The 26,630-nt window shown below is 53.3% G+C and overlaps 2 protein-coding genes across 2 annotated transcripts in view; one reads left to right on the top strand and one right to left on the bottom strand.

Annotated features, from left to right (window-relative positions):
• Positions 1 to 1,985, bottom strand: part of TTLL11 (tubulin tyrosine ligase like 11) — a 45,557-nt gene extending 43,572 nt beyond the window's left edge. The window contains exon 1 of the mRNA XM_065035535.1: positions 1,767 to 1,985. The gene's annotated coding sequence lies outside the window, so the exon portion shown is untranslated. The remainder of the gene's footprint in view (positions 1 to 1,766) is intronic.
• On the top strand, positions 92 to 26,630 carry LOC102092071 (carboxyl-terminal PDZ ligand of neuronal nitric oxide synthase protein-like). The gene is made up of 11 exons (XM_065035536.1): positions 92 to 387; positions 3,481 to 3,552; positions 19,203 to 19,295; positions 19,888 to 19,946; positions 21,364 to 21,472; positions 21,573 to 21,714; positions 22,097 to 22,257; positions 23,065 to 23,232; positions 23,656 to 23,821; positions 24,054 to 24,411; positions 24,845 to 26,630. The coding sequence occupies exons 1-11, from the start codon at positions 283 to 285 to the stop codon at positions 25,332 to 25,334; spliced, it is 1,923 nt and encodes a 640-aa protein (XP_064891608.1). The 5' UTR covers positions 92 to 282; the 3' UTR covers positions 25,335 to 26,630.

Below are 26,630 nucleotides of genomic sequence, written 5' to 3'. Positions count from 1 at the left end.
GCGGAGCGGCCGCGGGCAGGGCGGGCAACGGGCGGGCTCCGGGCGGGCTCCACCGCCCCCCGCATCACATGAGGGAACTTCGGGCCAATGGCGCCGCGGCGGGGCCGGAGCCCCGCTCGCACCCGCGGACGCTCATTCAAAACGCGGCCAGGCTCGAGCGCCGGTAGCCCGGTACCCGTGTCCCCGCTCCGCGCCGCCCGCCCCGGGGCTCTGCGGGGCCGGGCGCTGCCGGCGGGGATGTCCGGCGGGGCCACGGCCTGAGGCGGCCGCCCGCCCGCCGCCATGCCGGTGAAGAACCGGTACAACCTGGTGGACGATGGCTGCGACTCCCGCGTCCCGCTGCACAACGAGGAGGCCTTCCAGCACGGCATCCACTTCCAGGCCAAGGTGAGCCCCGGCCGCGCTCCCCCAGCCCCGGCCGCTGCCGGGGACACCCCGCCTGCCAGAGCCGCTCGTCCCTCCAGGCTCCGGGGGCTTTGGCAGAGGCCGAGGCGGCCCCGGCGGGTTCCCCCGCGGCGTTCGGCCCTCCGGCCCTTGCCTGGTGCAGACCGGCCCTTGGCACAGGGACCCGCGGGCTGGGGCTCCTGGGCCGAGCAGGTGCCAGCAGCGGGGCCGGTGCTGGACTCGGGGCCGGTAGCACCGAGGGTCATGGCCGGGCTCGCTGTGCCCCCTCCAGCCCTGCCCAGGGTGTGTTTCTTGGCTCTGGAAGTGCCCCTGGCCCACGCAACTGTGTGCCAGATCTAAGGAAGTCTAAAGAAAACACCAATAAATCACGAAAACCTGACGTTTGGTCATCACAATCAAACAGGTTCTTGCTCTTTTCCTAGTATTTTTCTCAGCTGTTTAATCCTCAGAAGCCACCTTGTGCACTTCATTAGAGAAATGACCTGGAAAGGCTCCCCCAGCCAGCGGAGGATGCTGCTTGTGCCAGGTGCACGTCCTTGTCCTTGCTCGATACGTGCCTGTCCCGTCCTCACCGGGCAGGACCGCGTCCCTGCCGCAGCAAGGTGACAGCTCTGGTCCCCCTGGAGACCAGCAGACTGCTCCGCGCTGCTTAAAACCACATCAGTGCCATGTTCCTTCTGACCTGTTCCCTGCATGAAAACCTGGGCAGGCAGGGTCTTTGTTTAGACACATGCAGCCTTCAGGCATCAGGAGGAAATACCGATATTGTCAGAAATTTCATATTGATCACGATGAACGATCTGGCAGCGCAGCTTCCCTCTCAGAAAGTGAGTCCATTGGAATTGACATTCTGTAGAGAGCGCAGGGAATGGGTTTATAATTCAGCTGACAAGAAGAATTGCATTTTGCTGGAGCAACTCTAGGGTTCCCTCCCCTCTTTGCAGGTGGCCTAACACAGATTAGAAATGGAATTCACGCCTGCTGTCTCCTGAGCTAGAAAGAAGGGGCATATATATTCAAATAAAGCTTTGAAATGCGAATTTTGTGCATTTTGGCTTTCCTGCTAAAAGATCTGTAAGATTTAAGCAGGATCTAGGATGGATTTGAATAGACAGTTAATCATGTATTTTAAAAATATCTCTTCCTTAGGGGAGAAAAAGAATTAATCTTTTTTTAAATTAACATTTGTTGTCCTGCGGACTGTGCTGAGAAGAAAAATCCATATTTTGATTTTTAAAATACAAGAAAACTGTAACTGAGTGAAATGGGCTTCTTCAGATTGACAGCTTCAGGCATCCAGAACTATTCAGAGAGTGGATAAGGCTGTGGGATGTGTGGGTCTGAGATGGCGTTTGCATTACCTTAGTAACACGCTTGCTCGGCTCTGCTGTGAAGTCTGTCTCTTGCAATCAGGATGCTCTTTGTGGGCTCATCACTGGGCTGCAGCTCTGGCAACGATGGGGCTGGCACTGCCTGCCGGGTGGCTCACACCAGCCCATCTTACTGACCACATCCAGCCTGTAATCTCCGCATACCAAACTGTCTGACTTGCCCTGTAATCTTCAGGGACAAACTTCAGGACTGGGAGCTGCTGGTGGGCAGGTTTATGCAGCGCTCAGTGGGCTGGCAGGGCTCTGCGCCAGCCCCCAGACCCTGCGGCGAGGCCAAAGTGGGGAGCTTGCAAGAATCTTTCCTGGCGCAGCAGTCACCAGCTCTCCTCCTACCCCTGCTATTAATTTATCTTTGGTAGCATGGCCTGTTCCCGCCGCAGCACCGCTGTTCACCGACAAAAGGCCAGCCGGCTGCACCGAACTGATCTGGATTACCTGTGACTGTACCGACAGCCATCGCGAAGCGGGAAGGAGGTGTCTGCAAACCAAGGAGACCGCGGATCTGGAGCAATGTGGATATGCCCGCATCAACCAGGGCTGAAAGAAATCCTGGCTCTGTCACTCCCTTCCCTGCTGCCCTCAAGCTCTCGTGATCTGGGTGGTTTCACTCTCTTGTGGTTTACCAAAGGCAACGGCTGAACTTAACTGCTCTTAAAAATGCCATTTTGCAAAGGCATTTACAGAAGCATCAGAAAAGCCAGATGACCTTTCTGATTGCTTACAGTGTTTGTTTCAAGACAGACGAAAGAGCAGTAAATACTGAGCCAAGAGAACTCATCTCTCAAAGCCCTATTAAGCAGAAGTTTTTCAAAGTTAAAATCCATTGCAAGCGTTACAGTAGAGAAATAAAACCAGAACTATGTCAGTAACAGTGACAGATATGGGGCTGCTCCTGGGAAAGTATTTTGTTTCCATTGATACGTATATCGCAACAACCCACAACTTGAAACCACACGCTCAGACAGACAAGATTCATGCACAAAATGCTCTTTTGAGGGGAAATAAGCTTTGCCAGCTGCCCCATACTAACCCGTGCCCACCATGCAGCGATGGGCTGTGTTTTGGCAAGGGAGCCACAGACCCCACTCAGAACCCACCAGCACCAAGTCCAACGGGCACTGCAGCTCCTGCAAGCACAGTTAAAAACAGCTGGTGTAGGACATGGATTTGAGTGGGTTTACCAGGATTCTGCAGATAGGTCCAGCCAAGTGGGGACCATGGTGTTCAGAGGGAGGATAGTCCAGATTGAAAAGTCAGGCCAGAACCATGATCGTCTTCCAGAAGAGCTAGTTGCTGCACAGCCTGGCAACTTTCCAACTCTTATGTGCTTTTGGTTACGAGTATTTTAAAAGCAGATGTAGTGAGGAATGACAAAGGATGGACAGTCCCATTTTCAGACCCAAGGGATTGTAACTTGATTAGCGATAGATGCTGCTCTGCAAAGCGCAGGTAAAGGCACATCCAGAATCTGAATGAGGTCAGAAGCTCATGCCCAGTGTTAGAAATCCATTAACTTCTCCCTGACTCTGATAATATTATCCATAGCAGATATTCCTGTCATGTTATGGGTCAAGAGAGTCTAACCAAACAGGGACTAAGTTAATGAGATGCTGTTTGTTTTGAAGAAGCCTACACCATTAACTTGTGCATTACTTCACAGACATCTCACTGTTCTGTCTTTCAGTACATCGGTAGCTTGGACGTACCCAGGCCCAACAGCCGCGTGGAGATCGTGGCAGCCATGAGGAGGATTCGGGTAAGTCCAGCAGAGCCAGCAGTTCCCAGGACATGTTAGCACAGACCCATCCCCTGCTCTTTCCAAAGGGATCAGTCGGCAAAACTCAACCATAAACCCCTAGTCTCTGCTGAGCCGGTATAGGGATTGAACACAAGACATTTTTTTACTCTGTTTGGGATTTTTTTCTGTGTGAAAAGTGAGATGTATGCAATCTGCTCCACAAAAGCATTCGAACTCATTGACAGTTCCAAATATATTATGTTATTGTATATTGAAATATCAGTGGCCTGGCAGCCGTTATGGATGTAAATCCTATCAGATTAGACTTTGTGGATTCTGCTGCTCATGGAATAATTTGCTGCTTTCCCCGATCCTCCAGTACAGTTCTACAGTTCCTGTTTCTCATCATCAAGTCTGCGCTTTTCCTTCTCCAGCCCTTTATTCCTCAGAACAGCCTGTGAATGATCCCCAGATTTAGCCACGATTAGCAGGGTGGGTAGCTTACATCTGCTTCGTGTATAACCAGTCCAAGTGTATCTACCCCAAACGGCAGCGCAGCTGTTGTGCCTGGCTGAAGTTTTGAAGGGGTCTTAATTCTGAGGCTGTTCACATGCCTCGCGTCAGCTGAAGCAGGTTTGAGAATCTTCCATTTAAAGCTTTGAAGGGATTATCCTATTTTCCCCTTCCCCCCCGCCCAGTGTTTAACCATCTAATTTTCATTTAGAATGCCGCTTTTTAAACTTAGCCTGTAACTGGCTGGGGAGCTACTGTGTTCATCTCCAGCCAGGCTCAGAAATGACATTCCCCTGCCTTTGCCTGCTCAGACTATTAGCAAAGCTCGTGCTTGGAACACAGCGCAACAGCAGTCTAAATTGCCTGGTTATTTATGGAACAGGTGAACATCTATAGGAAGCAAAGGCAAGGTGAGGACTACCAGGGCAGTTTAGATGCTGACATAACTATTGGTAATTTTTAATCTGAGTCGATATCAGACTTGACACTGCACTTCTGATCTGTGACAGGATAACACCCTTGCCAAAAAAAGCAGACAGTACTTTAATATCAGTTTCTAGAAGGTGCTGCATTCCATTTTCACACCCACTATTGCCATGATGGTGTCCAGCTCAGCCTTGGCAGTGCGGTAATACACTTGGGTGCTATGTGAGGCATGTAAGGAACTGCTCTGCATTCGTGGATGCCATCAGTTAATTTTATCACACAATAATTTTTAAGTAGGCATCTTGTGTTCTATAGTGGGTTTTTAATCTTGGAAACCCTTTCCAAAAAGGGAGGGCTTCCCTTTTCATGGGCGTATTGTACAGCAGGATCTTATTCAGACACTTCCTGGCTGCTGAGCGGAAGATGCTCCTCTATTGACAATAGTTAATTGGCACTGATCCTTAATTAGAGCATAAAGAATGAACTGGGAGGTCTTTGAAGAGAATTCTAGTGCATAGAGTACACAACCTAGGAACTGAGGGAAGATGGGGGTTATTTATGTAGCATTCATTTGCATGCAGAGGCCTTGTCTATACTGGGTTTTTTTCCCATGGACTTTCAGCAGCACCAGTTGCAACTGGGAGGAGACACTGGAAGACGCTAGAAACTAGTATTTTTCGACCATCTGATTGTGAGTGGCAGTGCCTGTTTGCACTGCAAGAGCGAGGAAGGTCCTGCAGCTCTGCCAAGTGCTGGCAGGGGCACATTGTGCTAAGGCTTTCATCCTTTGTGCACTCCAGTGTTCCACTGGAAGTCTCTACTGGAGCGGAAGAGAAAAGTCACACAGTACAAGCCCTCGCACAACATTTCCTACACTGCTCTGTGTGCCCTGCAACATGGGAGGAGGCAGCGTGAGCCATCGCCGGAGCAGCCGGTGACAGAGCGTCTGAGCACGGGGACAGCCCAGAGCGCGGGCAGGGTGTTACTCATGGCCTCTGCCACCCCAGGAGGGGACCAGGGAGGAGGATGAGGAGTCACAGCCCTGTATTTTCCCAGGCTCTGACCAAGCTGGTTACTCTGGTTACTCATTAGTAAGTTGATAAAAGCTCTGAAACTGCCGTCCTGCTACCGTGTCTGATTCTGGTCTCCAGTCGGTGATTAAAAGCGCTTGCCCCAGGGAAAAAGCCTTGAGCTACCCGGCACTCAAAGTTGTCCTTAGAATGTGGGGACAGAGGGAAGGTGGTAAGCACTCCAGCTGGCAATTCCAGTTGCCAAGTCTTCTCCTTGGCACCTTCCCATCCTGTGGTTTGTACTGGGCTCTTTCGCCAGTTGTGTGTGAATTATACCAGGGAAGCTGGGAGGAGCTCAGGGCTATTCTCCTCGCGTTAGCAGAGCAGTCTGCTTGCAGATTTGGGACATGCAGAGCACACAGACTATAGGACATTACTCCCAGAGAGCCTCAAATGACACATTTTAACATTAGTCTGCTGAAATCACAATCTGCTCTTTTGCATGAGGTGTTTAAGATGCACTCTCATAGTAAAGCTTAAATCCATATTCCAGACTGAATGGATGCCTGTAGAATTGCTAGCAATACTCCATTAGTCACACATTAGATTCCCATTTCATAACAGACTAGAAAACCTTGTCTCATCATGTTCTGTGCTTCCACTGGAAGGAATGTAAACGCCATAGGTAGCACAGGGAAGCTGCTGTTCTAAGCTTCCTATCATACAGAGCTAGACAACTTAAAGTTTGCTAATCCTTCCCGTGGATTATTAGCTGCATGCAGCTGCCATGTTATTATATGATCATCAGAGTTCAAAGTAATCCCTCTACCTCCTCTTGCCCTGGCAGGGAAGGTGATGAAATTAGTTTGCTACTTGGCGTGCCTGTCAGAGCCCAAGGTACTTATTCAAGGTGCTGTTTATGGGAGTCCAGCTGCAGGCGCCCAGCGCAGGCAGGTTCCTCCACCTCCCAGCAGAAGCGACGTTCTGTGTCTGCGTCTCCTGCTGCCCGAGGCCACCCAGGTCCGGGCGCCTGGCAGCGCCTGCTCCAGCTCCTGCGCTCGGGATCAGCGTTCTGGTGGGGCTGGCTCCCTGCTGAAGTGGATTCATCTGCAGATATTGGAGCTTTCTCAGCACTCCAGGGAGCTTATGTACTATAAAAGATTTTTCTTCCTGCAGAAGTGGCAGATAACATGAAGAACGTGAAAGTCCTTCTCGAGGGCCCAAACAGCGCTCTGATTCAGCAGGGTCACCATTTCCCTAGACAGATTCTGGATTATTTAATGATTTCACAAGGGAACAGCCAACTGGTACCGTGCCCATCCAAGCACTGGGATGAACAAACAGGAGGCAGGCATCCAGACTAACGTGATTCTTGTTACCTCCACATTTCTTAGGCTTAATTTAATTGAGAAGTTGTTTTCCCTAGGGGCCAGTATGCCAGGGAAACAGAAGCATTTCTCAATCTTGACGCAGGATACATCAGAAATGCCCAAGTTCTCCTTGGCATGAGAACAAGGTTCTCCCTTCAGCCTCCCTCTTATCCCGATCATTCTTGCTGCATCCGTGCTCTGAAGCAGAGCCTCAATGCTTTGCAATTTCTCCACCTGGTATTCTAGTGAGGAAGCGCAATCTAGCTACACTGTAAATCACATTGACTGCCAAATATCATCTGGTAGCGTTGAAGTGTGACATGGCATCAGTTTAAATCAGGATGAATAAAAGTTACAATCCCACAGTGCGCTTTAGGAAGGCGAGGCGGCAGGGACAGCCACACAGAACCAGCAGCTCCCAGTCCGAGAGCTGGGCTGGTTTCATATGGCAGTTTACACATAAAGCCGTGCCAGGCTGTAAATTGCAAAAAATCTGGAAAGATGAGAGGACTTTAGAGGGACAAGCTTCCCCAGGCATGTACCTTTCTCTTCCTCCTTCTGCCACATACCAAAAGCACAACGTATGTAACCCAAAGTATGCCACAATCTCCAACAGAGCATCTTTTTCTAGAACACCTTCCCTGCTTCTCTGGAGATCCATGCAAGAGTTGCTTACGCTGACACATATTAAACAGAGCCTATAGCCTCTAGGAGAGAGCAGTGAGGTTTAGATATCCAAACCAAGTATACATGAGCATGTACAAACTTGCTCTGATACCTTTTGCGGAAAGTCTGGTGACAGTTCTGGCTCTTCTCCAAAGCAGAAAGGCTCATGCAGCTTCACGCAGCCAGTACATGATCAGACTATATTCAATCCTCCCTCAGCACAGCCTACAAGTCTACTGAAAAAAACCTTGAAGAACTTGCACTAGTGCCTTGAAAGGAGATTGGCAGGCAATCACGGATGGCTTTGTGTCCTCTGCTTAGTCTCTGGATCTTTCTGTACTTCTGTCTCCCTGTCCAGCCGCCCACACACCTTTGCTTGCAACCTCACCTGCTATCTACTTCATTTAGGGAGAACACCATCAACACAACAAAGCTACAGGCCCACAGAAGAGCAGTCAGGAGCAGACAAGTAGGCTAAGAAAGCCAAGACTGCCACAAGGGCATCAAGAGCAGAGGGGTGACTTGGCTCAAGGCATTGTCACTGTATGTCCCTTCTCTTCCCCAGGCAAGGCTGTGTCCCATTACCACTGGCAGGACTGCTCAGCCCCAGGAAACACCAGCTACTGCCGGGGTCCCATCCATGCCAGGCATCTGAGGCAGTTCAAGGTTTCTACCACACAAGATTAAGTTAATTGGTTTTACCTTTCTAGGCCCTGGCAAAATACAGCAAGTGTTTTCAGGATGGTAATTAAGTGTTAATTGCAGCTAAGTTTAGCCCTAATGCCTCATTAGTTTGTTTTCCTCTATTTGTTGCAGCTATAGCAGAGTCTCCTGCACGGGGATGGGGATCAGGCTGGGCTTGCTGAGCAGCAGAGGGTTCCAGCAGGGCCCCACCTGAGCCCAGGATGCCTCCTGCCCAAGAGAAGGAGATCTGGTGTGAGACAGAGGCCCTCAGACCTGAATGCTCCAGTTAATATCTAGGCAGCAGCTCTGCAGGCGTCTCTGGTGCACACAGACTCACACATTAGACTCTTCATTGTAAGGGGGATTTTGCATCCCTTCTGTTACTCCTTTGCTGGAGCCTTCACCACCACAGCCCCTGTAGCAGGTTCTTTGCCCTCTCCCATGCCAGAGGGCTAGGTAGTGGGTTTAACAAAGGCAAGCTGTACTGAAGCTACTACTATTCAGTACCCTGCTCTACCAAAATGCATTTTACTGTTCCATACTGCAAACAGCACCTGAGTTTGGTTCCAGCTGTCTGTTTGCTGGTCTTTAAGAAGATAACAGACCTGACAGAGATGCCCTTGGGAGGAGAAGCCACCTGACATTAAGAGATAGCAGCCACATTGCAGGTCTTACCTTCCCGCAGCATGGCCAGAGGTGAGGAGGGGGGCAATCCACCTGGCAGAGGGGGGCAAGAACACATTTCTCCAGGCAAAATGAGCAGCCTCAGGTTAAGGCTGCAGAGCCTCATGTTTACCACCAGCCAAGCTGCAGCCTCCCAAGCAACCCCTGCTCCTCTCCCGCTGAGTTTTGTAGCCTCTCCCCTTTCCCAGTGTGCCCTGCAGCCCCAATTAGCCAAACCACCAGGTGGGACAGCATGTCCCGGAGGTCCCTCACCGTGAAGGCCCAAGGAAGGGGGAATGCTGAGTGATGCAGGTGCAGCTCCTTAGGCCTCCCTACATGTGTTCTCCAGTCTATAGTCACCTTGACAGGCTCAGTTGCTTTTCACACGTAGGCTGCTTTACTAGCCTTACAAAAATTTTAATTTTCATGAACTGAAGAAATGCCTTTAATACAGAAGCTGCTTTTCTAGAATAATTGAGTCTGCCATATTTCAGACTAAACCAAGCTTGTTTTATCCAGTTTCTACTCTCCATATTACCATAACGCAAAGGGAAGAAGCTCTTATCGAGATGTTTTTGCGGTGGTGTCATGCACAGCGTTTCTAGGCAGCGTTGCGCATCTGTGGTGGGGAACTGACTGCTCTGCTGTGTGTCTTGAGTGGGAGGAGAGGAACAAACACCTCTGAGCTTACACGAGAATCCAGTCTGCTGCTCAGGGATGTCTCCCCGTGCCATAGAGCTGCCCCACTGACTTAGAATGTCTTGCAGGTTTCCACTCTGCTCATCTCCAATCTATATCACCTCTGGACTTGTTGCCACAGAATAATGAGTTAGTTCTCTCCTGCCACTTCACTTCTGAGCTGAAATGAGCGGGGTCTGGTCTGGCTGCAAATACAGCCGTGACAGAGGATGGCTTAGAGCTTTCCCAGTAGCCACATGCGATGCCCTAGTTTTTGAGAAGTGACGGGTGATTGTAGATGCCCGAGTTCTTGTGCCCTGTTCAGACAGTGCGCCGTGTGTGATTGATAACAGATGGATGGAGGGATCAGTCAGCGAAATGTGTCATCTCTAAGCAACAGCGACCTTTCAATGCCTTCTGCAGAGTGCTGAAAACTGGATGGCTCCTCCAAGGAGGGGGTGGAACTGGTGAGACAGATTAATATTGTTTTTGCATAAGAGTCATGATGGATTGGAGTTTGGTTGAAGGCTAATAAAGGCAGCAGTTAAACAGAAGCTAAATTAAAATGTTAGTACTAAATAAAACAAGACAGAGCTTTTTGTCCAATGCTAAACCTTGGCAATGAGGCAGGAACCTTTAAATTGTAAAAGAAAGTGGCTTTAACAGTATTATCATTATATTGCTGAAGCATTTGATTTCACTAGCTAAAATATCAGAAATATCAGCATATGAAATCTCTGCAAAGCTTGTAACTAGTTTGAAATAAAGTAGCTTTTTCAACAATTATGTTACTAGTTGTAGAGTATTGCAGAGATAAAATAGAATGGCTTTCAAATTACGTTCTGGTGTAGAACAATCAGCCATGACTCAAAGCTGCTGCTTTATCAGTGCCGGAAAAAATTAACTGAGATGGCAACCAGAGTGGCACCGAGCACGCTGGGTTAGCTCGTTAACAAGGAGCTGCCTTGACACATTTCAGGAGCAGGAACTAATCAGAGTGGTCCATGAAAATACACTGCAACCTGTCCCATAGGTGATACTGTCTACATGCAGGGAAAAATTGAACAAATAGAAACCAAACAGGTAGTAGCTGTGGTGTGACCTTGTGCTTTGACCTCGGCGTTTCTGGTTCTTAGGAGGGTCCGCAGTGGGCATGGAAGGCCGGACCTGGTGCCACAGCAGCGGGTGCTGGTGTAGGTGCTGTCTGGATCTTCTCCGGTGCAAGGGCCCTTTGTACTTTATGGTGTTCTGAGGAGAGAGGACCCTGAGGGACCATGACCAGAAAGCAAAATTCTGCCTAGCAAAATAAGGTTTGGTAACAACAGCATGGTTCTACCCGTGCTTGCTTCATTCTGCTTTTTGTTCTGTACTAAATGAGGCCTGAAGGCAAACAGAATTGGTGCTGCTTAACATAATACTCTGACAAGCTACTTCATGTTTTGACCAAATAACTCTATGATAAATCTACAGAACAGAAGTCTTGAATGGGTCCCTGGAGGGAAGGATACTTTGATGAGGGAGTAGGGACTTTTCAAAGGCATTATGGAATGGCTTGCTTTCCTTTCTGCAGCACTGATTAGACATTCTCTAAATGGCCTTTCCCTGGGCCAGATGGGTTATTTGGACTAATTGGCAACCGCCTGACTGTTTTCACGACACCCGAGTCACTTGTCCCTTCCTCCATCCTTCTGTGAGCGCTGCTGCAGGGACCCAGGCTGCAGGAGGGGGGGCCGGCCCCTGGCCGTGCACAGAGCACCAGGGCAGGGCCCCAGCCACCTGCTGCACAGCCAGCTGCAGCGCACCCAGGAATCCCACCAGCCCTCCGAGCTCCAGGCTTCTCATACTAAAACCAATTCTTGTCACAAGAAGAAGAGCAGTGGGACATGTTCAGACTAGATGCAGTGTGATGGAGGATTAGGTGTTTACGGCTGGCTGCAGGAGGGTGTGACGCCCATGGTTCCTCTTCAGGGACATAGGTCCTTTGGTGGAACTGGCCCAGATGCTGCTGCCTGCCACCAGCACCCGGTACCTACCACAGCGCCACATGCCGTTCCTGAGGCTCCAAGGTTCAGTGATCCCAAGCCATCACGGACCAGTTCAGTCCTGCTGCAGCCTGTGCTCCTGCTGTTAATGATTACGGGACCTAAACTTCCATTTTCTTATTTTCATGCCATTGCCCCCAGGCAATGCTGGACTCCCACACATCTTGCTTCCTCACATCTGAGGTGGAAAACCACAGCCCCTGTGAGCAGGGGCTGGGTTGATTTAGTTACCGGTTTGAGCACCTGGGTCTTCTCTCTTCTGCCTTCTCCATCTTACCCTCACCTGCCCGTACAGAGCCATGGGAGCCTCCTCTCCCTCCCCGCACACAGAGCCGCTCTCGCTGCCTTCACCCCCGGTTTGCTGTCCTGCTCCATGTGGACTATCTGCACTGAAATAGCATCGTTACGTAAACGCAGAGGGAAGTGTTGCATTATTTAGAGGCCTGAAATCCTGGCACCTGCCTTTGTCAGAGCCTCAGCATGGCAGCAGATTAGGATTTCTCGCTGTGCTGTGCCCTCGTTCAGCACCCCAGAGCCCCCACCGCACACCCTGCAGCTCACACAGCGTGGCAGGTCCTGCTGGCTCCCGTGGCCTGGACTGGTCACCTGGACCAGGTGTTGTACGCCCCAAAAAACAACTGTCACAAATGGTCCTGTGAAGAGACACAGAACAACTAGAAATTGACTCTTAATTTTTGTTCTCTCTCCAAGCAAGCAAAAAAATAGCTCCCAGAGAGAAAGCAAAGCCATCCCATTAATCACCCCTGTCCTGTCTTCCCCTCCTGCTTCTCTGAGGGCATCATCTCCTCTCTTCCCTCTGCACAGCTGAGCCATAATACCAAGAAGGGAGCAAGGAGCATCTCCCTGCAGCCAGGCTCACGGGGAGGGGTTGGAAGGCACCAAATGTGCAACAGGGATTTTGGAGCAAGCAGCAGAAATCCTCAGTTGCTCCCTGTGTGTGTCTGTATGAGCAGTGTCTGCTGGCCTGGCTGGGTAGCTGACACTTAGCAGGGGACTGGCCGTAACCAGAACAACTGAATGAATGCAGCAGAAAATCAGCATCCTTGCTTAGGGGATGAGAAACCAACACACGAAATACTTCATTACCTTCCCACAGCCACATAGGGGGCCTGAGATTTTTTCATGGAGCTCTGAGCCTGCTACAGGGTCCTGGCTCCTGCTCTTCTGAGCTTTGTTGTTTGAACACTGATGAACAAGTTTTAAAAGAATTCAATCTCCTAAGCTGCCTCTTGTCCTACATACCAGACGGGAGGGCAACTAGGGTATGAAACACCATTTACACAGAACCAGGACCTTCTCTGCAGGGCCTCTTGACACATGTTTATGGGGAAATACAAAATTACTTGAAGGTATCACAGTGTATAATTGCAGTTTCACTTCTAAGGGTTATTTCAGGTGAATCTGACCTGCTTCTAATGAAATTAGCACTTTTTGTCTGCAGTAACCTAGCAGCTCTTTGAGGTAGGGATCATTTTCATGCTCATGTGCTCTCTGCCTGGTACATGAGACTCCATTGGGGTGGGGTCCCAAGACACTACTTCATTAGTCAAACTAATTAATCATCCAAAGCACTGCAGACGGAAAAGGTAATTTGTTTTCTCCTGCAAAGTGAATAGAGGTGGGGAGGAAAATAAGACCCAGCTTCCCTGGGAGCTGGGACTGGCCTGCCCTGGGGACACGAGGACTGAAAGGCTGTGTGTGGGAAAGCTCCCTAATAAACCTGGGGACAGCAGGGGGTTCCTGGAAGTGACAGTCACACAATGGTGCTTTTGTCAGAGAGGTACCAAAGGCCAGATGATGTCACCTTGCGCTGGGCTTCAGCGCTGCTTGTGCCCCGGGGATGGAGCACGGCAGTGTCGCAGTATCTCTGGAACAGGGAGCACGCCTTGAAAAGGCTGCTTTTATCCCACCCTTCTTTAAAAGCAGGCAAAGAAGCCTTGTTCCAGAACAGTCCGCCTGTTTTCAGAGGTGGAAAGACTAATTAAAGAGCCACTGCTGGTCTCCCCACCAGCTCTCGTCACCTGCAGGAGCTCTGCTCTCCCCCATGGGTGTAACTGTGTCCTCCACATCCTTCTGACTGTCCCAGAAGAGCATCTAAACTCCAGCCACATCCTTTGCCTTCACCACCTCACCTTCAGAGAAGTGCCGCTTCCTCTCTTCCTCAGGCTGCACGGTACCTGTGCCCAAAACCTGCTGTCCAAGCAGGGGACATGGGGCAGTCTGTACCTGCTCCGCGGAGGAGCAGACCTCAGTCCCTGCTGCCGGGCCTGGGTGCCTGCTTGCATTCCCCATTCTCACACTAAGGAGCAGTTTGGTGTTTCTCTACAAATCCATCTACTCTGTAAATAGGCTCCCCAAGCCAGAGAGAGCGCGGCTCAAGGCTGCAGCAGGACCTGAGCTGCTCTGGAGTTGATGGCTGGGTGGCCGTGGGGACTGCAGGTCTTCAGGCAGGTCCTTGCTGATGAGGGAGATCCGAGGCCAAGCTGGCAAGTCAGTCTTCAGCCTGGGTTCAGCAGGGCCATGGCCAGGCATGGCTGTGGCTGAACTAGAGACCAGCACTCCTACACTGGAGCCCAGGAAGGGGTTGGCAGCCCAGAGCTGAGCTTAAATGCAGCTCATGGGTGGGGGTGTGGGTGGAGGCCCCGGGTGTGCCTGTTCAGGACCATTAGCACTTCAGCCACAACTCCAGGGTTGGAGCACAAACCTGCAAATGCCACCAGATATTGTTGAAGGGTCTGAGTCCTGCCTGGCTCTGCAGGCAGCAGCACTGCTGCCAAAGCACAGAATTGGGAATAAATAAATAAACCGTGTGTGATGAACTGGGGTCACATCTCCTTGCGGCTCCTCCAGGGGCTCCCACAAACCCATCGGGGCTGTGATTGCTCCTTGGTCCCCTTCAGCTCACTGTGTGGGGAACGGGCTGCGGTATCTGCAGAGAATTTGTTGGACGGTGGAAGGAGCTAATTTAAATGAGAAAAAAAGACTTTGGGTACATTGCCAGCATTCTCCTTGCCTATTGTACTCCCCCTTCGGTTTCTGCTTTCCACTGAACGGTTTTATGTCTCCAGGGATCATAAATTCTCATTTTTCCACCGGGCAGGAGGTGCGCTCCCGGACTCCACCGCTTCCTGCGTCGCTTTTGTGTCCGTGTTGCCCAGTTACTGCAGCACAGACCCAGACTATGCCCGGCCGCATTCGCCCCGGCCACGTCCCCGGGAGCGCGCCCCGCCGGGCACGGGGAGTTCAGGGCATTCAGACAGGCACATGCTTCCCGAGGTGAACAAAGGCCAGGCCATAACCCAGCGGTTTCCAGCCAGAGGCTGTGCAGCCGGGGCTGACCGGTGACGCGCCGCAGCCCGGCGGGGCTGTCACGGGAAGGTGGGACGTCATGCAGAAGGGGCCACGGTGACTCGGGGGGGATTGGGGCTGGACCGCAGCCCATGGTCCAAAGAGTGTGGGAACGACGCTGCTGGTTTGTCAGGTCCTGGTGGCACACAGCGCTGGGCTGAGCTGTGCTGGCCGGGAGAACTGGGGAGTTTTCTGCAGCATCAGTTCCAAGCAGCAACACTCCAAGCATCCGTAATTCAAACAGCAGTCGAGATAACGCTGTGTCCTCATGCTGCACAGGTCAGCTCGGTTTGAAACTAATTACATTCCTGAACATGAAATACTTGGATCCATCGTGGCTTTGATTCCTGAAATGGCGCTTGTGGCGTTGGCGGGTGCGCGCTGGGCGGGAGGGCAGGATGTGTCCCACGTGGGGACACGGGGTGACACTGCCCACAGCCACGCTGCAGGGAGCGCAGCCCAGCAGATCTCCACCTCCCCATTGCCATGCCTGTGTCTGTGTGTTGGGTGAGGTTTGGGAAGGGGCAGGGATCGCTCCCTTTCGTGGGGCTGTTCCTGGACACGCAGATCCCGCAGCTGGCCGGCTGGTCGAGGGGAGGCCAGGACAGGTCAGCTGAGGGCTGCCGGGAGAATTCACAGCTGCGGGAAGAAGTCATCCCTTTCCAAGCCGGGGCATCTTCCTTTGGGCACGCAAGCAAAGTACTTGCCCAGCAGCATGTGGGAGCACTGACGTGCTCCTGTTTCATAAACCTGGAGAGCCTCTGCCTTGATTTCCCGTGACACAACGTGGGCAGCGCAGCAGCCAACGCCGTGTGACCCGCGGCAGGGATGAGCCCTGGCTGCGCCGCCTCGCACGGGTCTGGCCCTTCTGCTCTTTGATAATGGGGAAGATGCATTTTTTGGAAACAGAGACTGCCTCCAAGACTTGCAAACTCTCTGTTTTATGACAGTTTTCATTTGCATAATGAAGGCCCTGATACCTTCAGTAATTAATCACATTAAGAATTGCTTCCTTGAATAACTCTTTTCATGCAAGTTGTTCTTAGTGCTGGAAACTGCATATGATTTCCAATGTGCATTAGCCCATCTCTTTCATCAGCAGATGGAAGCTGGTAACTGCATGTGTAATTTATATCTGCTTGGTGGAATTATCAAATGAAATATGCATTACGTGGCGCCATTAACATTTCTAGTCATACAGTCTTCAGCTCTTGGCTAAGTTAATATTACATGGCAACAGTGTGGGGGGACTGTATGAAAGGCAACGACTTGAACATGGGGATTTAAAAGCAGAAATGGAAAGTATTCCAGGTCAGACACATCAGAAATAGAATTAATGAAGCTGCTAAATTAATGAGATGCATTGCCCTTTTTGTCCTGCAGTTTTTAATAAAACGTCCCATCTTGTCTCCATAGCTAAGGAAGCCGTCAGGCTCATCTGCGGCGTCGCCACTTGTAAGGGCAGCTCCAGATCCTTTAACATGTGGAAAGCTTTCCCCACAGGATAGCACAAGCAGCAAGAGAATAGCGATTGAACCTCAGAAGGCAGCAGAGAAGATGAACGCTGCTGTGGGGGTTTGGATTTGTCGGTAACCTTGACAAATTTGGAAAAAAAAAATCACATCAATTCAATCGTAAGAAAAGAATTTAAAAAAATAATCAGTGACTAGACTTTGCTGTGTGGTGACAGAGCCAGCTTAGCCAGGAGCCTCGAGCTTTGTTCTCTGTTGGTTTATGCATGAACATTCTTATAGGGGATAAAGTCTGCTATCTTGGAGTGCATTTTTTCATGAGCTTTTTTGTCCTTATATAAATCGCAGTTAATTAAAGTACTGATTCCTGCCTGACAGGAAGCAATTAAATGACTGAAGCTCTAGCCCATCTGCCTCTTACGTGTGGAGGTGGAGAGTGAGCCCGATCCAACCGGTGCGGCTGTCGCCCAGCGCTGCTCTCGGGGTCAGCGAGCTCTCGCCCAGCTGGTGTCCCGGCTCCTGCTGCTTGAGGGCTTTCACCCTATGGAAAAGATTTTGGGGCCCAATGAGTTTTGACTGGTTTCAGGCCAAGCTAATTCTGCCTGTGGGTTGGACCCCGGTGTCTCTGCTGGGCTGAGCACACATTGGCCATTGTGGGTGCTCTGACGAGGATGCAGCAGCGACCAGGACGAATGCACCGGCCTCTCCTCGCTCGCGATGCTACGGCAAAGGGCAGAGCCTGAGGGTGCCGCCTGCAGACTGTGATGGCCGGAACCGCTGCGGACACCGTGTGCGGGGCGTGTGTCGCTGGGGCAGGGGAGAAGCGCTGAGCTCTGCTCCCACCTGCCCCATGTGCCCCACGGCAGCGGCGGAGCGTGTGGGAGCTCACCCGCCGGGCGGCTCTGCTCGGAGCTGCAGGCCCCCACCCGGCCCGAAGTCAGGCTGGGGTGGTGCGGTGCAGCTGGCTGGGGTTCCCTGGGCTCGCAGAGACTCGCCATCACTCCTGGCAGCACCCGGAGATGCGCTGACGCGGCTCCCGATTGTTGCTTTCTGTCCAAGAGAGAGAGAAAAAGCATCTCTGCAAAATCCAGACTTGGACTTTGCTTAAAGCCTTTGAGTAAAGAGCCTTTTTTGAATGTAATTGCACCCCTGTTGCTACAAGGGGAAAATACACTGTATTACTCTCTCTTTCTTGGAAAGCTCAGCTAGTATTTTCCCAGCCATTTGTGTATAAAGAAAGATAAATAGCTCTTTAGCGGGCAGAACAATCTATCCCGGTTTTATTGACATTCATGCAAGCAGACAAGGAGAAACAGTTTGGCGGTGCTGAGCGGAGGGGAGGGGAGGGGAAGCTCCAGGCCAGGCTGGGCTGGGGGGGCCGGGCAGGGGGTGAAGCTCTGGGGGCTGAGCCCCGTCCTGCGGGTCCCCGCGGCAGGATGCACTCACCACCTCACCCCTCTCCCTATAAATAAAAAACGTGTATAGCAAATTTAGCTCTGGCTTCACACGCAATGGTACTATAGATAGATTTTTTTTAAAGAGCTTGTCTCAGAGTAATAATTCATGGGGAGATCAAAAGGCTATGGCTTAATCCAGGGTCTGTCTGATACCATAAACCTTGCAGAGTGCTAAGAATTCAATGAGCAGCATCAAAAGCCTGATGAACATGAAAGCCACCCAGTTTTCTGCCTGTGAGGCTGGCGGGTCTTACAATGGGTGCTGAGGAGCTGGAAAGACGCGGATCTTCTGGGCAGGGCTTGGGTGCCACACAGAGTCCTGCACCTTCAGGTGTCCCCGCGATGTCCCCTTTGGCGAGTCCCAGCTCTCTCACAGCACCATTGGCATTATTAGACTATTAAAACGGGGAATTCGTAACCTCTGCTTTCCAGCTGTAGTAACCGCACATCGAGTTAACCAAAAGGGTTTATTTTTTTAATAAGTACATGGTGGCTGTTACCGTAGCTGCACTGACAGTAGTGGATGTGCTGGTTTAGATAAACCGGGGATCTGGCCCAGGAAAACTGGATTTCAGAGAAGGACTATGAAAAATACAGGGTATCAAAATGCTGTATTTGGAAACTGAAAATCACGCGTAAAGCAGGGCCAGTGGGGACCGGCGCTGCAAACACAGGTCTCTGGAGCAGACGGGCTCTGCCATGATTCTGGCTGTCAGCAAAAGCAACATTTAAAAGCCAGCAGTTTAATTTTTAACACGAATGGAAGAGAGTTGAGACTGCAGACACCTGCAGGTGAGGAGCTGGGTTTGTCTCCTGAGCCCACCGAGGTTAATGTGATTATGGAAATGACTGAGGTATAATTGCATTATTGCCACCCATCTGGCCCTCCCTGCAATTCATAAGTGATTTTATATTCCCCGTGCACTGCAGTTCTGTCACACAAGGGCGCAGGCGATGCCGTAAATCACTGCCTGCTGTTTGCTGCTGGTGCAGAGTCCCCTGGGCAGGGCACGGCCGGGCAGCAGGAAAGTCCTTCCCGATCCAAATTAACAGTGTCTGGATGTAGTCCGGAGGACCGAGTTCTGCTTGTCCTTTCCCAAGGGATGCTCCTGACAAAGCCGGGATCCCGCCTGGCATCCCAGCTACAGCAGCAGCTCTGTCCCAGTACGGGGTTTCGTAGCAGGATAAAGCAAATTCCCACTTTCCTCAGCAGTTGGGATTAAACACAAAGCTGACGTTTTAATGTAAAACACCGACTAATGCCGCACACTGTCCCCAATCCCACCTCTCTTCTAACCTGGGTTTTTCTTCCCACCAGTATGAGTTCAAAGCCAAGAATATTAAGAAGAAGAAAGTGAGCATCATTGTGTCCGTGGACGGGGTGAAGGTGATTCTGCGCAAGAAGCAGAAGGTGAGATTTCCCCAGTCCTGCCTGGGCAGGAGCGCTGGGCAGCACCGCTGCTCAGGATGGTCACACTTGTGACCAAAACTGGCCTTTTCTTAAAAGCCACTCATAATTTTTGCAAGAGAACACTGCATTTTTCATCAAACTAATGACAAAATCTTGCTGAAAAAAAAGAGTGGGAAAATTGCCCTGTGGGAAGAGAATGTATATATTTTTTTTCCTTATCAAAAAATGTCCAGCTTTCAGGAAATACAGGTTTTTTTCTTGTTAATACTGGTAGGCTGCACCCACATCTCCTAAGCCCTCACTTGGAGCTTTCTTCCCCGAAACTCGTTACTCCTCTGCATATTTGATGCTATAAATTAATCTTAGGGACCATTTTCAGTCCTGAAGTCTGTGATCAGACGACCAGATATGATAAATGATGAAAGAAATCTATTTTTATGCAAGATACTGATGAAACAGCCGTTGTTCATGCAATCAAACTGTAGCCTGGATTTGGCCTGGGACAAACACACCATTTTCCAGGGTTCTTGCCCATCAGCCATGGGCTTTTGACTTGACTCACTGTAATTTTATTTCTGCCTTCTGCTAACAGAGAAAGGAGTGGGCCTGGGACGAGAGCAAGATGGTGGTGATGCACGATCCCGTGTACAGGTACGCGGGAGGGGGTTTACACCAGCCGGGGCCCACCAGCCCCGAGCAACGCGCATCCATCCTCCTGGCTGCCGAGTTACCTCCACCAAGGCTGCCTTTCCAAAGGACCGTGAAAAATCAGCAAGGCTGCAAAATTACTGCTGATGGGAAATCCTTTTCCTACGTTTTTGAGAGCGAGACAGACTGATGTAGCTTTGAAGCTGGCTCTGCTTTGAGCAGGGGTTAGACTAGATGACCCCCAGAGATGCCTTATACCCGAATTACTCCCCAGTTGTGGCTCTGAAGACAGGCTTCCCGCGGTTTTCCTTCAGAGTGTGGCTCACTTCTGAGGAAGGGCCTTACGCTAAGGTGTAAGCGCTTACAGGGAATTAACCCGTACAAGACACGGTGAGATTGTATTGACTTTCCATGGGATCTCAAAGTATTTCGGAGACCACAAGCCCCACCCCAAGGTTACACTGCACGTAAACTTGGTGCCTCAGAGCCATCGGGACGGCTTCCTTAGGGCAGCCCCAGCGATGGTGCGTGCGGACACAGTTAAGAGCGCAGGTGGCTCCAGGCGCCTAGATCTGCCAAGGGAACAATTGTACTGTGAGTAGGGATCACCAGTGGTTTTCTGCGTCAGAACCCTTGGTGAGGAGATGAGGAGCAGATGACATGCCAATGCACTATCCGTGCCTACCTCTCACTTCTGGAGTTCTTTAGAGATCACTACAAGGTGCAGTACATCAGCAATAATTATTTCAATTGCAAGTGAAACACAAAAAGATTCCAATGACAGCAAAGAATAAAAGAAAAAACCCACTTTTCATAAATCCCTGTGATTTCTTCTCTATTCAGAGCTGAACTTCACTTGTCACATTTTTACCCAATTAAATCAAACATATAAAAAGGTCTTCTAAAAAGGTTTTGCAGCACAAAGAGGAGAAAGAGTCAGCATGAACAGGGGAGAGAGAAACCCTCCGAGCACACTCAGCACCCCGGGAGAGGCACCGGGGACACTCTGGGTTTTGAGCTGTGCCCCCCACTGCTGCCGAGCGCAGCACCACGCCGGGTCCCACGCTGGCGGGACCTTCACTGTGCAGCAGTTGTGCCACACTGCAGCCCAGACGGGGATTAATTGCTGAGGCTAAAAATAGCCACACGGTTTCCAATACTATAGATCTTTTAGCTTTCCCACAGCATCTTTAGAGAGATTTGCCTGCTTCAGAAACCAGAAGGTTTTCTATCAAGGCAGAAATGTTCTCTAAATCTGACACGTCCTGCCTCAAAAATTGCAGGAGGGGCTGTGCACCAGCACCACCTCGTTCCTCCAACTCTGGGTGCTGAGAGCCAGCCCACCCTGGGGACACAGGAGCCTCCAAGGGGACAGAGACTCCACCACGTGTTTAATTCTCTTTGTCTCTCTCCCACCTAGAATCTTCTACGTGTCTCACGACTCGCAAGACCTGAAAATATTTAGTTACATTGCAAGGGACGGCGCTAACAACTCCTTTAGGTGCAACGTCTTCAAATCGAAGAAGAAGGTAGGATGTTCCTGGGGCTACAGCTGGGACGGGGAGCAGGGCAAAGGCTCCAGTGCTCCCAGCAGCAGCGGGCCTGAGCACCACGGGGTTTGCTCCGCAGAGCCAGGCCATGCGGGTGGTGCGCACGGTGGGACAGGCCTTCGAGGTGTGCCACAAGCTGAGCCTGCAGCACGCCCTGCAGAACGCCGATGGGCAGGCGGACGGGGCCAGCGACAAGTCGGCCGAGGAGCAGCCTCTGGAAGGTGACGCACGGGCAGACCCCTCCCTCCTCAGGGACAGCTGGGGGGCTTTGGGGTGGAGAATGGGGTGGCACGTCCTGCATGGGCCAGATCTAGCGACAGCAACAGCTTCAGGCCCCTTCACATGGCGGGCACAGGGAGTCCACCCCATCCACCCGCTCATCCTGGGTACTGGGAAGGTGGAGGCTGAGCCCGTTGTCCAGCAGGTCTGCAGGCACCAGCCCCTGGGCTGGCCCGCTCCCCTGCTGCCCCTCCACACGCCGACACTTGAAGCAATCCCTGTTGTCCCTGAGCTGCCACCCTGGCTGCCAGCCCTGCTCGTGGCCTCAGCTCCTTGCTGCGATCCTGCGGGAGGCTTGAGTTTATTTATCTGTCTCCTTTGAAGTTCACCAGATAAAGAGCTCCAAGGTCACGGATGTGGACGAGGTTGGCATCGACTCTGACGGCATCTGCGTGTCTGAGAGGGGACCCGGAGAGCTGCCCGCGGCCCGGAGTGACCTTGGCATGCTGAAACCTGGGCAAGCCTCAAAGGATAAGAACTGCCAGGTAACGGGGGTTGTTGGGGGACAGTCCATGCTGCTGGGGCCCCTCTGCTCGGGGACGCTATCACAGTTCAGTGAGAAGGGTCTTTCATGGAGACCCCATTGGAGACCCCCCTCCTGGCTCCCTGCTCTCGCAAGCCCCCGTGGCAGGGCAGGGTGGTCAGCACAGGGCTTACCCACAGCCAAGCTATGTCCCAGCACTGGGGCAGGGGGAGAGGGGAGAGCTGGGAGTGAGGCCATGGCTCATTCGCTGTAATGAATAGCTGCTCTGCAGAGCTTCTCCCTGAGCACTTCCCAGTGGCCTGAATGGCATCGCTTCATCTCACACAATTGTCTCGCTTGCAGGGCCTGGCTGAAAACAGCTGCAGTGAAATGCACTCCATGGGATTCATTTCATTGCTGGGAAGGCAGTGCTTTCCAGCACTGCTCCTCCTGGTGCTGGAGCTGCCCAGGCCAGGAGGGCAGGGGACAGGGATGGCAGCGGCCACAGGCCAGCTCCCAGCAGGGCACACAGCAAAGGGACCCATCCTGAAACGTCCCCGCTGCCAGGGTGGGAGGCTGCCTGCTGGGGGACGCACTGCCTGGCTCTGGGCTGTGTGCCAAGACCCGGCACAGAGAGTGCAGCCCCACCAGCTCTGCGAGCGCGAGCTGCACCAAAAACTCCTGTCCTGGGGCTCACACCAGTGTGCAGCGCCTGACACCAAACCCAGGGCTGTGCCCCTCAGCTGGGGTCAGTGCCATGGGAAACCAGGGTCTAAATCCCAGCCTGAGCTGGTCCGTCCACTCACCCTGCCCATTTCTTTGTGCCCAGGATGCTGAGAACTGCTCCCTCCACCCAGCTGGCTCCCAGCAGCTGCTCAGCCCAAGCAGCCCCTGCTCCTCAGCCTCCATCACCCCGCTGGCCTCCCAGCACTGCCTGCAGCTGCTCCAGCAGCAGCTTCTCCAGCAGCAGCAGCAGACGCAAGTGGCCGTGGCCCAGGTACATGCCCTGCCCTCCCCTCAGCACCGCCAGCCCTTCTGTCCCACACCAGCCTCTGGCCAGGTACCCTGTGCTGGGTGGGAGCGATCCGGGGAGCTCACAGCCTCTCTCACAGCATCGCTCACAGGCTGGCCCAGCCCCACCAGGCACCCAGTTGGCCACACACACAAGTCGGGGGGGCCCCTCTGAGCCACCAGCCACCGTTTCACCCCATTTTCGGAAGCCACCCCCACCCCGTGCCTCTTCCCCCAAACCAGAATCAAAGTGGGGAGCCCGGTCACGCCCCGGCTGGGCACCTCCCCGGCCCCTTCCGTGTTACCGGAGGGGCAGCAGAACCACCTGTACCCCCGGCTCGGTGCCGCGGCGGGGCCGGCAGGGGGCGCTGGAGCGCCGCCGCTCCCGGTCCGCTCGTCCCGTCCGCAGGTGCAGCTGCTCAAGGACCAACTGGCGGCGGAAACAGCGGCGCGAATCGAAGCGCAGGCCCGGGTCAGGCAGCTCCTCCTGACCAACCGGGACCTGCTGCAGCACGTCTCCTTGCTGGTGCGGCAGCTGACGGTGCTGGAAGCCCGGGAGCAGCACCGGCAGCCAGGTGAGCGTGGTGCCCTGCACTGGGGTGAAGCCGGGGCCGGCAGGTCCACTGCTCCCAGCACCATCCCTCTGGACTATCTCTGCACCCCATGCGGTCCCAGGGAGCAGCTGGGATGCTCCCAGCACCATCCCAGCAGGTTCTAGCAAGGCTTCTCTGCACCCTGACAGTCCTGGGGACCAGTTGAGCTGGAGGTCCCCAGCTCTTCATGCACCTCTTGTCCCTCTCTCACCAGTTGACCGCTCCTTGCAAAACCTGTCCCTGGCTCAGTCCCTCTCACTGAACCTGAAGAACCACTACAGCCTGGACGTTCACCTGCCGTCCACCTCCACCCCCGCCAGCATCCTGGGCAGCCCAGTGGCCCCCGGCTCGCTGCCGGCCCTGGGCCCCGGGGACTCCTACCTCAACCTCATCGGCCTGGAGAGGGGCGGCCACCGCTACGGCAGCAAGGAGGGGGACGAGTGCCTGGCTGTACTGGAGGGGCAGGATGGCCTGAGCCGGCGCGTGGAGGGCTCTGAGGTCAGCGAATTCGCCCTGCTCAATGGGAGCAGCCGGCAGAAGGTGGACGACACGGACAGAGGGGAAGAGGACAGGTAGGATGTGCCACCTCTGTCTCCTGCTGGCTGGAGTGGGAACACCCCAAGCAGAACCCCCCACTTCCCCAGCAGCACTCGCGCTGTGGAGGGCTGGTGCAGCAGAGCCGGCAGCAGGGGCTGGGGAGGAGCCACTGTGCTCTGGGCATTCAGGGACAGGCAGCCCAGGGCTGATTGGTGGCTCAGGTACATTAAGTTGGGACAAGGAACCCCTGTGTCCACCCATGGGGTTGCTGCCTCCCCTGTGCCTATCCCCCTGCCACAAAACAATCATTGCCACATCACTTCACCCCAGCTCCAGTGTTGGCAGGCAACAGGTTGCACTGGTGGGATTCAGCAAAGGTCTCTTGGAGAGCCTGGGGCAGCCAGCCCAAGCTCCCTCATGCAGGTAAGTACATGTCCATCACCTCCTCCCTCTGCTTTTCCTTTGCAGGCGGCAGCAGCCCATTCCCAAGCTCAACCCACCACCACCCATCCTACGCAAAAGGTCAAGCAAAACCTCCCCGAGCCTGGAAACAGAGGTGAAGCCCGAGAATGGTGCCCATGTGAGCTTGCCCAGCCCCAGTGTCTCCAGCCTCACCAGCATCGCTGCCAGCTCACTCACCCTCTTGGACCTTGAGGCAAGGACTCCTGTGTGGAGCACCGCCTCCGACACGGAGCCCATCCCTGCCAGGACCTGCCAGCACGCTCTGGGCAAGGACAGGGCTGGAGAGAGCGGGCAGATGTCCCCCCTGGCCAGCATCCGTGACCCTGCAGCCAGCAAGGCCCCAGCCAAGGACTTGGCAACCCTGGCCAGCCCCACAGACAGCACGCTGCCCTTCTCCCCTGCGGATGACACCTGTTTGCACATCAGCTTCTCAGAAGATGAGCTGCTTGAACCAGAGCTGGACGCTGCTGTGGGGCCCAGCAGGGTCCCCCCTTAGTGGGACCGCAGTGGGTGGCAGCTGGCTGGCAGGCAGACCCAGCAGCGCACGCTGGGCTTGGCAGCCCCTGTGCCCAGGCTGGCAGGCAGATCCCTTTGCTGTCCCCGTCCCACACAGCAGCTCGCCCTGCCACACACAGGGCTGCCACACAGGATGTGACATGGCCAGCCCCTGCCTCCAGCCTGCACCAGCTCACAGTGCCATCCTGCTGCCCCATCCTCCTGTCTGCTGCTCGTGTGGACCCTGCTCACGCAGCCCGGTGCTACATGGGGTCCCTGCCGTTCCCCATGGGATGGTCTGGGGGCAGAGACACCCCCAGGACTGCAACAGCGGGAGCCCCAGTTTGGAGGCACAGCACAGAGCTGTGGACACCTGTACACAAGCCGGTCCATCAGCAACAGCGTGAGCAGGGCTGTGCAGCACAGCCCGTCTGTCACCACACTGCCATGGGCTGGGTCTCTCCAGCCCAGCCCTGATTTTGGGACAGCAGCCCCACCACCATGTCCCCACACAGCGAAGCCACCACTGCCTCCCCAACAGGTGCCTTTTCCCACAGCCCAGCACCCCCTGCGCACACTGGTTGGGGCCGCCCCCCAGATTCCACTAATTGGCGCAGGGCTGGCCCTGGGAGCCCACTGCTGCAGTGGGTGACCCCCGGAGGGTGCACCCCATGTCTTGGGCTCGGGTGGGAAAGCCCTCCTGTGCCTCTACAGGCTGCTGGTGGCCACAGGCAGGAGCTGCTCCGTTGCTCTGATTTTAGGGTGTAACTGTGGGTTGGATTTGGTCTGGGAAGTGTGAATGTGCTGGGATGAGTTCAGGTTTGAGGAAGAAGCCCAGCCCTGGGTGAAGGGCAAGGCAAACCCTGGTGGTTCCACGTGTCCCCTTCAGCCTGGGCAGGTTTTGGAGAGGGACCAGAGAATGATGCTCGTCTACCTTGGTTGTTTGCGAGAGGGCGTTGGGAAAGTGTTGGAGGGTCAAGATGGGCAAGTGTGGAGTAGAAATGGAGATTTGGAGCAGCCACGTTGCCTGTGCCTGGCATGGTGCTGCTCCCACGGGGGGTGATGGGACACAGACCCCAGGGCCAGTGCAGCCATGCCAGAGCTGCCCCAGAGGACATGGCTATGGGCTGGTGGCATCACCGCCGGTGAGCGGGCCTGGGGGCTTGTAAATCTGCGGCTGGGCTGTCCTGTAGTGCAGTAGAGACAGACTGGCCTGTCTTTAGGAATACAATACGCTGCAGTTTGGTAACTGACTTTTAAAGAAAATATAATAAAAGGAGTCTGATTTGCAGAACAA

Source organism: Columba livia, chromosome 19, assembly GCF_036013475.1.
Source record: "Columba livia isolate bColLiv1 breed racing homer chromosome 19, bColLiv1.pat.W.v2, whole genome shotgun sequence".
Classification (NCBI taxonomy): Eukaryota; Metazoa; Chordata; class Aves; order Columbiformes; family Columbidae; genus Columba; species Columba livia.
This window is presented reverse-complemented; position numbering and strand designations above follow the sequence as displayed.

Bases quoted from the DNA above. Each gene is read 5' to 3' on its own strand.
- LOC102092071 (XM_065035536.1), top strand. From the start codon at position 283: ATGCCGGTGAAGAACCGGTACAACCTGGTGGACGATGGCTGCGACTCC. The intron at 388-3,480 runs GTGAGCCCCGGC...TCTGTCTTTCAG, and splicing joins GCATCCACTTCCAGGCCAAG to TACATCGGTAGCTTGGACGT. The intron at 22,258-23,064 runs GTAACGGGGGTT...CTTTGTGCCCAG, and splicing joins CAAAGGATAAGAACTGCCAG to GATGCTGAGAACTGCTCCCT.